Source organism: Helicoverpa zea, chromosome 24 (genome assembly GCF_022581195.2).
Source record: "Helicoverpa zea isolate HzStark_Cry1AcR chromosome 24, ilHelZeax1.1, whole genome shotgun sequence".
Lineage (NCBI taxonomy): Eukaryota > Metazoa > Arthropoda > Insecta > Lepidoptera > Noctuidae > Helicoverpa > Helicoverpa zea.
Window position 1 is genome coordinate 4047885 of NC_061475.1, and position 12105 is coordinate 4059989.

The window sequence follows — 12105 nt, forward strand, 5'->3', positions numbered from 1 at the left end:
GTTTTAGATGCTTTATTTTATAACGACTTGTTAATATTTATATTTAAAGTATATGGGGTAGTAAAAATAATTATTATTTAGACCTACCTACACCACTAGGCAAAAATTAGAATACCTAAATGGAGCCAGAATTCTGAGCATGTATACCGTACACGCTCCTTCATTGGCCTTTCTTGTATTTTAAATTAGGTACCTAAGTCATTTCATGTGAGAGATATACCTACTAGGTATGTTTAGGTTTGACCCATATATTGAAAATAAAAAGTAAAGAAAAACATTGCAACTATTATAGAAGGTTATTTATAACTTCTAAACCCAATGTTTCGGAACGCATTCCTCAGTCGAGCATTCCCAAAAGATTCCAAAACTCGAAGTTATAAAACTTTTTCAGACGACTTAAACGGCCGGAAATTTTGTTTCGGGAAATTTTAATTAAATAATCCCGCTTTCGACTGTTGATTAAGTTTTAAAAGTTGTACAAACATCTTAGGTGAGTTTGTTGATCGGCACTCGTGGAGTCTCGACTTCAAATGCTCAACTTTTCTTAGTCGTATCTTCATACCGGAATTGAGCTATAATTGCTGAACACGAATCCGTTTGAGCAAAATAATGTTCTTTGAAGATTTCGTTTGAACTTGATTGTGAGTTTGTGTTAATTAAATTGTTTTTAAAACTTTAATGGTGATATTAAGACAAATAATAGGTAAATAATTATTAAATAATCAGCATTTGCAAAATTAAACTCGTATTAGTAAATCTTACTAGCAACCCTGACCAAAAAGGTGATGCAATCGTTCAAATGCAATTGATTGCAGCAATATTTTCTATAGGCGTTAAAAACTCGCTCGTTTTAACAAATAAGTTTTTATAATACTAATTTATATTTTATGCTTAATCTAAATAATATTCAAACGCATTATTTAATTTATTCAAAACAGATGCATCTATAATGTAAAAGAATAAAGTGGTTATACATATTTAAGTAAGTAAGTAGGCACTTAGATGAAATGGGGTTTGCAAAATATCTTAAACAATGAATTTAGTATCTCTGCTTCAATCTGAACGGTGATTTTATATTTGAATAATAATAATCATATTGTCTTTGTTTTGTTACTATGATTATTTTGTCAATTCGCTGATGATTTACTCTAGATATGAAGGCTGCTGATTTAAAATTTTCTCACTGACTGTTTCTCTGAGGCAGCAGTGGGGTAAAAATTGCTGAACTCGATGAGATCCAGCCTATTACTGCCATACATATCGTCCAAATCTGTTTAGCTGCATAAAATGTAGCAAACATATTCACTTTCCGACTACATATATCGTAATCTGTCTTTACAAATCGACTCCATCCAAAGGTGTCTGTAAGAGATGGCTTTAAGTTAAGCGATAAGACCGACTATTGTACTCACACATATTTGTTTGTTAATATGTCCTTAACCATGTTTGGTGTACAATTAAGAATATTCTATACATCCCTGTGGTATCACCCTCATCCCGCAATCGGATAGCCTATCGCCTTCCTCAATAAATAGGCTATTTCACATTGAAATATTTTTTTCTTATCGGCCTATTATTTCCTAAGGTCCAGGAGCGTCCGGGAGTGCATCCAAAGAAACAAACCCTTCCGCTTATAGTATAAATATTATCGCACAGCTTTCAATAGTCCGCCGACCTAACAATATAAAAGTTACCAAAGTCAACGGCTCATCTTCAAATCCAGTTTTTGCAATGACGTCATTCTTTTATAGTCACGTGTTTGGCAGTATGGTTTTTTGGCTCGGGGAATTTATTAAGTTATGTAAAAATTATAATATTTATGATGTTGTAGCTTTGTGGTCAGTAACAAACGGACCGACCTATTCATATAGGTTTAGCTTGGGTAAACTCGGTAATTCTATGGGTGGCTGTTAATCTATTTCATAGCTTTATAGGGTATTTGAAAGTAAGCTGAGCAATTCTAGGAATATAATAATAATAGCTGTGATGCTGATTTCTGAAAAGTGTGTATAACTAAACTGCAGCGGTGGTAAGTTCCCTGTATTGTTATGCATGTAACTTTGCTTTTTTAAACGAGCTAATCTTAAAAAGTAGTTAGTGTTAGATAGTCTATGGGTCGAGGAAGGCAAACTTTAAAAAAAATGACAAAAATGAGGACCAAACCGTGGGCGGAAGCCAGTATGTAAATTAATTAAGAAAAAAAAATAACTTCTTGTGATTTACCATTAACAGGTTTTCAGTTACTCACGTGAATCAAAACGTGATACCAATAAAATAGGATTGCCATAATTTTATTTAAAAACAGCGGCTCATTAAAATTATGGGCTTGTCAATACAAAAAATATAACACGTTTCCGATGTCTAATTCTTTAAAAAAGTTCAATTCTTGGAAAACGAATTGTGTTCTGTTAACCTGTTCAACAGTTTCGAAAAAAAACTTTGGTATTTTATTTATTAAGAGGAAAGACTGCTTCGGTTATTAAAAAAATAAAAAAAATATGTTTGTCATTTGTTTATTTATTAAACAAACAAATAAAATGCTTTCAAATGTTGTTCTCCATTTTGTAAGTGCCAAAACATACGTTCCTGAACATACGTTAGGAAAAGAACGTTGCGAAAAGATTACACAAAAATGTTTTTTCACTAAGAATTTTCTTTCAGCTGACTGCATACTTAACAGATGCCAAAATCAGACTCCTAAAGTTCATTGACCTATGCACATTTACAAACATCCAAAACAAAAGAATCTCAAATACGCTACAATATCCCAAATAATACGAGTGAATGAGGCTCAAATATCGTATATTCCAGTTACACATAATATTATAATGACCTTCAAAATTGCCACTTCGCTTGACCGTTTAAAACAAACAGGTATTGATGGTACTTGGTACTTCCCCTAAAGAATTCCTTTTTGAGTTCTCAACTTATTTACACATTTTATTCGATACTAAAGAAGATATCTGTGAATCATATCTCCATAATCAGACATTTTGTTTGCGAGAGAATAAATCAAATATTTATTTGGTACATACTTACATAGTAAGATTGTTTCAGTATTATTCTGCCAATTAAAAATGTAAAGCGTGCAAAAGAATTGATAATAAGCAATACTTAGAAACAGCAGTATAGATCGACTTGTCTTCTAATTAATTCCCATATTTCATACAATATACCTAATTCATAGGATATTTTTGCCCTAATCCACTCTGAAATAAAAGGCACGCTAGTTTCGTTAGTAGCCAAACAAACCACGATTTACTGCATTTAGTCGCCACTCAATCGCACGACAGTCGCGCGACTATCGTCCCCTACCAATCAAGGTTGTACCGACTCTCGAAGTAATCGCTCCATTCATCTCCGATCCGATAGTCAGATCAAACAGTTTTGATACTTGCGATCAAATGTGAAGGATTTTATGGGTTTTATTTCGTCATAATGATAGTAGTAGATTAATTTTGTGCAATCATTAAAGGTCGTATCTGTTGAGTATGTTTTTAAGTTTATATATTATTAGTTTTCGTCCGCGGCTTCGCCCGCGTAGAGTTCGGTTAAATTGCGTTTCCAAGAGAATTCTTCAAAAGTCCGGGATAAAAACTATCCTATATTCTTTCTCAAAGTCAACTCTATCTCTGTACCAAATTTTATTAAAATCAGTTCAGTGGTTTAGACGTGGAAGCGTAACAGACAGACAGAGTTATTAGTTACGCATTTATAATATTAGTAGGAATAATGATAATGGTAGATTAGTTTTGTGCAATCATCAAAGGTCGTATCTGATGAGTAAGTATGTTTTTTAGTTTTAAAATTATAAACAAGAAGTTTTCTTTGTTATAGTTCGGCCATTCAGAGAATGCGTTCCTGACACGTCGCGATTGAACTGACGACGTAACTTTGCAATGGCGTTGCAGTTACGATAAAAATATTTTTGCTGGTTGTTTACCGTTTTAACAATTGAGGAGCATTAAAACAACATTATTATATCAATAATCAATGAATGTTATTACGTCGTCAGTTCAATCGCGACGTGTCAGGAACGCATTCTCTGAATGGCCGAACTATAGTGAAGATGTTAATTGACGTCTATTGGTAAAGTAAATATTGGAATATAATAAAGGATGTTTGCTTATTTAATTTTCTGTGCATTCTGCAGTAATTCTTGCTTTTTTATTTTTTGCTTGTGTCTTTCGTGGCAATGTTTCCTCAAACTTCTGTTAAGTGGTTTATCGAAATCGCAAAACATATTACGCTTTTATGCAGGTATCATCAGGATACTAATATTTTATGTCTGTAATTACTTTTACGACCAATAATAAATAAATATATGACGTGCTTTGTAAATAATGCTTATGTAGTATAAATTACTTACAAGTATGTAGGGGAATTACAAATGATCCTTATAAATAATTTAATGAGAATTTGAAGTGCATAATTTTAATTATATTTACCAAGGACTTGCACGGCTTTACAGTTTGACACAAAGTAATAGAAAATCAGCAACAACTTAATAAAATACAGGATGCTTCGATAAGAAATTGATAATTTCGTTTGGCTATACTATAGTTCGGCCATTCAGAGAATGCGTTCCTGACACGTCGCGATTGAACTGACGACGTAACTTTGCAATGGCGTTGCAGTTACGATAAAAATATTTTTGCTGGTTGTTTACCGTTTTAACAATTGAGGAGCATTAAAACAACATTATTATATCAATAATCAATGAATGTAGTTACGTCGTCAGTTCAATCGCGACGTGTCAGGAACGCATTCTCTGAATGGCCGAACTATAGTACAAAATCAAAATCGTTTATTCAAACTTGGCTGCAAAATACTACTTTTTTAAATACAAAATTTACAAAATACAGACCCCAAAACATCCACCTTTCACTACTTCCTATATGTTTTATGACATATCACCTTGCGCCTATATATATGTAATTTACATTACCTGCCCTAATTGAAAGTATCAAGACTACATAACCGTCGTACATAGATTCCGCAATACATTGAGAGTCTCCCGCGGTGTCCGACCGAAACGACTCCTCGGGATCTCACGTGTTTTGGTATCGGTACAGCCTAGTGTGTTTAGTAGACTCTCATTAGGAAACTGATTAACTGAGTAGTAGTAGAGGTTTTTGTAAATGAGCTTTTCTAAAGGAAACACGACAAACACGTAAGGGCTTGTATGTGACAAAGAAAATTGATCAGGCTTTTAACTATATGGTCATAATTGTGGTGCTTTTATAATAATTCATAATATATTTGATTTTTGCATACTTATTAGCCTTTCAATTTAGTTAACTAAACAGGAATGTCGTTTTTACAGGGAATATTTAGTTGGGTTTGATGGCAGTTTGATCAGAAGAGTCGTCTGCAAATGGTCTCGACTACTTAATTGATCCAAAAATTAATTAAAATTAAAACCCAATTCCAAGGATTATGAGCACACTATAAGCGCTAATCTTGCTAACTTACTATCAACTTCTGGATCATAAAGCTTTGATTACAGTCACTAACTTAAACACTGACACCTATATGCGTAGTAGATACCTTTGCATAGATCAAATTCATGTGAATACATTGGCAATTAAGCTGCTAGCAATCTAGTCTTCCAGAATTGAATTTCACACTATTCTCGGGTGAGCTAAAGGAATTTGAGACTTAGTGTTAATAATAATAGAAGTTAATTTATATAACGTGTGTTACAAGCAGCAAGCATTTGTTTTTGATATAATGGAGGCTGCAGGATTGTTAAAAAGAGTTACGGCGGCACTGGTACATAGAGGACTTAAAAGGAACATGGTGGGTTTTAGTCAGTAAGAGTCTGCTACTCCCTCACGCTGCACCCACAGCGGGAAGGGCCATTTAATGATTTCTGATAAAACAAATTGTTGAACGAACCTACGTCATCATACTTTTATTGTTAAACGCTTGAAATACCTGGCTTCTCAATATTAAAAAAAAAAAAACAAGGTTAAAGGAATTCTTTTCAAACAACTAGCGGCCTGAAAAATACCAAAAAAATTACGATAATTTATTGTAACCAACAAATTCTTAAGCTGAGCCCACACTGACATTTTAAGCTAATTTTTCGCTGAGTACCCACGTATTTGAATGGAGAATTTCTCAATATAAGTGGGGTCGAACACTTAACCCCAGCTTTAAGGAGATTTTCATAATAATTTGAGAGGCCGATACTGTGTACATTTTTTTGTATTTTTTTTCCGTTAAGGAAAATTCGGGTGAATTGTCAAATTGGGTACCATTTTCCGTTTTGTTTCCATTTAATTTAATGGGTCAACAGTATTTTTGTTTGAGTACGTTTCCCAAATTTGTGGAGGCTTTTAGTCAAAATTATTTCAACTTATTGTTTTGGAAATAAATAGTCTATGCTATTAGAGCACGTGTAATTCCGAAATTGTACCATTTCTTTTTGATATTATTACGAAAATAGCCACGTTTAAACAAAATAAAACTACAGCACATGTATAAGTGGGAGGTATATTCTTGACTTGTTTAAGAAAAGTTAGGCCTTAGTGTACCTCATTACTAGCCAATATATGGATATCATAATGGCAAAGACTTACAATCAAAAGTTGTTTTAAGAATTTTTTATTATGATTAAATCTAGACGTCAAAAAAACTTCATAAAAATTACTGCACGGTTTAATCTTTAGACATTGCAATAAATAATATTTTCGTATAAATCATTAGCGAAAGCGAACGAAAGTAATGTTGAGTTTCTATAAATTATACTCTGATCTGCGACTGGATTATTTTTAAAATATGAGGATGTGTAAAAATAGTATCTATACAAATTTTATAGAGCTGAAGAGTTTTATTGTTTGTTTGCTTGAACCTTAGGAACTACTGGTACGATAAAAAAAATATTTAATTGTTACATGTCACATCGGACTAGCAAGCGCAGCGTAGAACGTCCACCAACAAGATGGACAGACGATCTTATAAAAGGTCGCCGGAAGACGCTGGATGCAGGTCGCTTCCAACCGGTATCTGAGGAGATCTAAGGGGGAGACCTATGTTCAGCAGTGGACGTCCTATGGCTGAGATGATGATGATGATGATGATGATGATGATGATGATGATGATGATGATGATGATATGTCCCATTTTTCGAAGAATCTAACCTACATTTTATCCGGGTTCGTGCAGAAGATCCCACGGGATGCGGGTGAAACCGCTGGCAGAAGCTAGTATTAAAATAAAATATTGAGCTTTTCAGTATTCTAGGAAAAGTGAAATAAGCAGCTTATGGATTTGTGCTTTTACTATTACAGTTGTTATTTTGAACGCAAATACCAGTCGAGTGGTTGTAAATCCCCCATATTTTATTTTTTGTAATTGTTCCACGAAACTTGACTTTGGAATATATGTCGGTTTTGAAACAAATTATGAATTATGTTTGTAGGTTATGCTCGGAGCACAAAACTAAGTATAAAAAACTTTTTCAAAACATGAAACTGATTTCAATAACATACCTATAACCTTCTTCTAAGATTGATAAATACTACGCTGAAGACTGCATCAAGATCGTTTCAGTACCTCCTTTATTGAAGTCGGTCAACCAAATATGAGAAGATACCTACCTAATGCACATTGCTGTATGAATTCATATAAAATGTAATAATAGATACCTTTTTGGGTCATCAATAATTACAGCCAATTAAATATGATAGATCCATGCGACCATTATTTGATTTCAATAATTCTGAACATAGTAATATTTAATTTAGGTTAACACGATACCTCATTAGGTGCGAGTTTCAATTAACATAATAATTATTCACAACACTTTCCATAAACGCCCGCTGGTAACATGGTTACATGACAGTTTTTAAATGGAGTGACTACAAATTATAATTTCGAAATTGAGTTTTTTTTTTCATAGGGTTATAATTTCATTATTACTATTCAAAACGTTTGCTTTCGGTGTGTATGCTTAACTAAGAAAATTATGGAACCGGGGTGATTTTATTCGGTGATTGTGTACAAGATTTTGTATATTATAAAAGAGGTATTAAAAAAAATCCTCATAGCTGATGACCGGGAATTTATATTATTTTAGTTAATGTAGACTTAAGTTTAATGACTGACAGTAGCCCATCAAGTCACTTTTTTTCAACGTATTTTATACTTTCATATTGGTCCTTCTATTTAAATCACTTAACTTTATAACCGAGGCTCAAAAGACCACAAAAATTTTAGACTTTGAACACAATAGCATTTTATTTAACAAATCAAGGTAAACTAAGATGAATCATATTGTTAAAAAAATAAAGCTATTTTTAGAATGACCCGAATGACCTCTTACTCATGAACTCTGTACATGTACTTTAGGAACAAGGCTGTGTTTAGATAATTATCACTACGTTGCATCAATTTGCGTGGTCACTTCACGTTATGTGAATTTCATGGCATTGTGTAATGTTGACTGTCATAGAACTGTTTTATCACGTATGCATTACTGCGACTATTAGAAAACATCGTTTTTAGGATTCCGTACCGAAAGGATAAAACGGGACCCTAAGACTAAGATTTACTCTCGTCCACCTGGCAGTCTGTTCGTCGTCTGGCACCAGACCGTTTGACGAGCCGTTATAGCTAGACAGTTGACATTTTATTATGTATTATTGTTGCAGCTATTTATAACAACAAATATTGACATAAAACTTTTCCATAAAAACGTGATTTTTCATGGAAAATGGTAAGGAACCTTTTTTTCGCGAGTCTTACTCACATTTTGCCGGTTTTTTATAACTAATTAGACCATTCCTAGAAGTTCTTTAACGAATAGAAAGTATACCTATGTAATTATGAATACGCTCACGCACGCTCATTCACTCATTCGAAAAGACTTAAGCCTAAGATTACTTATTTGTTTCTTATTGAAAAATCTTCAGAATAAAGATAACATTACTTACTTATAAGCGCAATAAAGAGAATCGTGGAGATGAACTGGCTAAAGCTCCGTTGATTCATCTTGGCGGATCTGAAACAAAGATACACATTCATTATTGGATGCTGCGTCTAAACCTTAGGGATTAGAGAGGGGGAAGAAAATGTGAGTTGGTAAAGTATCTATAGGTTCTTAGTTATGTATGAATATCTACATGAATATAATAAAGAGGAAATACTTTTTCGTAGGCTATTTACTATTAACATTTGCTTAAATTGTGTTTTCGTAGGCTATATTTTATCCCACTACGGGCAGTAGTTCCCATGGGACAAGGGTGAAGCCGCGGGAAATCGGCTAGTCGTAAATACAGAAGATTATTTTAAGTGTAAGATCTGCAATTACTTGTGACCGAATAGATCGATATAAACTTTTGAACGGGAGATTCAAGAAATAATAATAATCTTCTTTTTAAAAGTACATACTTACGTGGGAAAAACAAGGTTATTGCAAACTGTTTTTCTATGGTATTCAGTGAGCAGATTAGTTCTATGAATTATCGTTTCCAGGATTTCCAGATTAAACATTTTATATCAATCTTTAGAGCCATTTTCTATTTCATGTGTCACAAATTATTAATTTTATTTGAACAAAAATTATATCACAGATTTGGGAGACGTTTTGTGTAAGTAATTCTGAATATTAAGAACCAATATCAGATAAATGTCGGTCATAAGATAACTAATATTTTCCCAGACACGAACTTTAAGCTCCATTAAATAGAGCTGAAATAATAGTGAATAATTTGGAATTTCGTAGGCAGTAAACCAACCATTATTTTAATATTGAACTATATTAATTAGTCTGGGATAAAGTAAGATATAAAATCACCTAAAATAAGTCTCCATTAATTAATCATTTTTTTTATATAAATCACTGATATTAATATCCAGTGATTACATCAGCGTCCTGTAGAAGCTACTCTGCGCACCCGGACGAAATGAAGTCTTCCTCGATAAAATTGCTATCTTACACTGAAAGTTTCCGAATTCGCGTGTTCAACAGAACAAACAGAACAAAATATTAAGTAAGTTTAGATACGTTGGCAAGACTATAGTGCAACTCTTGCTTCGTATAGCAACAATCAAAAATATTAATAACAATTTCGAAATTTGGTCAAACCAGTTACAGGGGATTTACCAAAAAAATAACCAAAAACAGAGTTCAAAGACCCCATTAACATTTTGTCCTGTCCTGAGCCAAAGTTTACGGTATTTCACATTGCCGAACCAAAGAGGAAAAACGCTAAAATCGTAAGAATGATAAATGATAATTATTCAAGCAATTTGAAGATCTGGCTATTAGGTGTGGTCGTAAAAAAGGGTAATGAGTTTGAGATATTATGTTTATTGTAGTATAAATTACATTGGAAGCTTCTTATCGCTTTTACAGCTGTGCACAGGTTTCAAATACTTGGGTTTGTAATTTTTGGGACTAAAATCTATTTTTGAGGTAAATAAAATATATTGTGTATTATATCCACGATTATATCATAATATCAAACATTATTTTTTAGAAAAGGAACACCTATGTAATCAATATTATTAGTTACTAGCTGTTTCACATGGGAAAAATGGAAGCGGAGGACATATTGCGTGGACCCCAAATAAAATTGGGAACAGGGCAGGAGAAAGAAGAAGAAGACTAGCTGTTTCACACGCTACCTTGGGAAAATTCTAGTCTCTTATATCTTGTGTTACTGTGGACAGGCATAGCTTTCCAACAGTGAAATAAGTTTTCCAATCAGTTCAATAGTTTTTCATTACAAACACGAAAAAATAACAAATCTTTCCTTTTAAAAATATAAGTGTTGCCAAATAAAGAAAACCATGCCAAGTAGCAACCATGACCTAACACAACATTCCGTCCACTCAATTCTGTATCCCTATAGCAACAAAAAACACATAAAAACCATTAGTATTCCGTATGTCACAATACATTAACTAATAAAAAAAACCGTGTGTTTTCCTATTCTGTATCCGTTTTGTTAAAATAATCGAATCGTGATCTCGTTAACATAATATGAGTAATCCCACGTACATTGGTATAATAGCAAATTATTTATGTGACGTATTTCTTATTGTTATAAGATTGGCTTATGTGCGATGTATTTTGTTTGTCATAAAACGTATATTTTTCGTCATTAAGGTAGTAGGTATAACTTACCGTCGGAAGTAGGTATAACTAACCGTCGGAAGTAGGTATAACTTACCAACTCCTTTAGAAAATAATGTGGTCCTTTCATACGAATCAATTTTTGTATGAATCATATGATTTTTTTTTTTTGTCGAAAGGACCAAAATTGTATTAATATTATACACGCGAAAGTCTGTAGGTATGTTTAGTCCTATTTCACGCAAAAACTACTGAAATAATTTTGCTGAAATTAGGGAGTAATCAATTGCACATCACGGGTTTGCTACGTTAAAACGTCAGTGACTTGATATAATTTGAACCTATTGTGACCTTTACAAACAGGACCTCAAATATTCAATTTGAATTTAACCAAAACATGCATACCTTCACAAATTTAACACGTGATTCGTAAGGAAAACAAGTGAGAAAATGTGAAGCAAGATGATTGATTAAACTGTTTTTTTCCTTCCCATTATCAAGGCTTTTGTAATCTATATAGCACGTAGGTACCTATTTCGTCCTTATAATAGTAGATAGCTAGCTTATGCCAGTAGTTTCGGTGGGAACTACTTTCTACGCCCAGTTAAAACAGCTCACATAAATGGGTTATCTAACAACCAATTATACAAATCGGAGCTACATTACCCAAGATTGCTCGTTCAACCAAACCAACTTTTCAGCTTTATAATGATGAGCTATAGGAAATATAGTTCAGGTAGTTTCTGCAACCGAACTAAGCCATACCTACTTATATTTCAGTTCAGAGCGTGCCCCTTAATTTATTCAGGAGTTATACAAATCTTTCTATAATTTAATTTATATCACACATCATAAATCAACAAACCCAAAAACAGTACTCGTATTTACTAATCGCCTTGCATAAGTGCCAAAATTAATCTGTAACATTTTGACATAATCTTTGAAGGCAATGTTTAACTGCGCATTGCGACAACCTACCTATCTTTTGTTTTGCGAGTCAAGATTGAAACTTTAAT

The 12105-nt window shown here is 33.1% G+C and overlaps 1 protein-coding gene across 3 annotated transcripts in view; it reads right to left on the reverse strand.

Annotated features, from left to right (window-relative positions):
• Positions 1 to 12105, reverse strand: part of LOC124642266 (laccase-4-like) — a 91785-nt gene that overhangs the window by 25504 nt on the left and 54176 nt on the right. For all 3 annotated transcript variants that reach the window (XM_047180618.1, XM_047180616.1, XM_047180617.1), the window contains exon 2: positions 8943 to 9010. In XM_047180618.1, the coding sequence (XP_047036574.1) occupies positions 8943 to 9000 (58 nt within the window). In that variant the 5' untranslated portion in view covers positions 9001 to 9010. The remainder of the gene's footprint in view (positions 1 to 8942; positions 9011 to 12105) is intronic.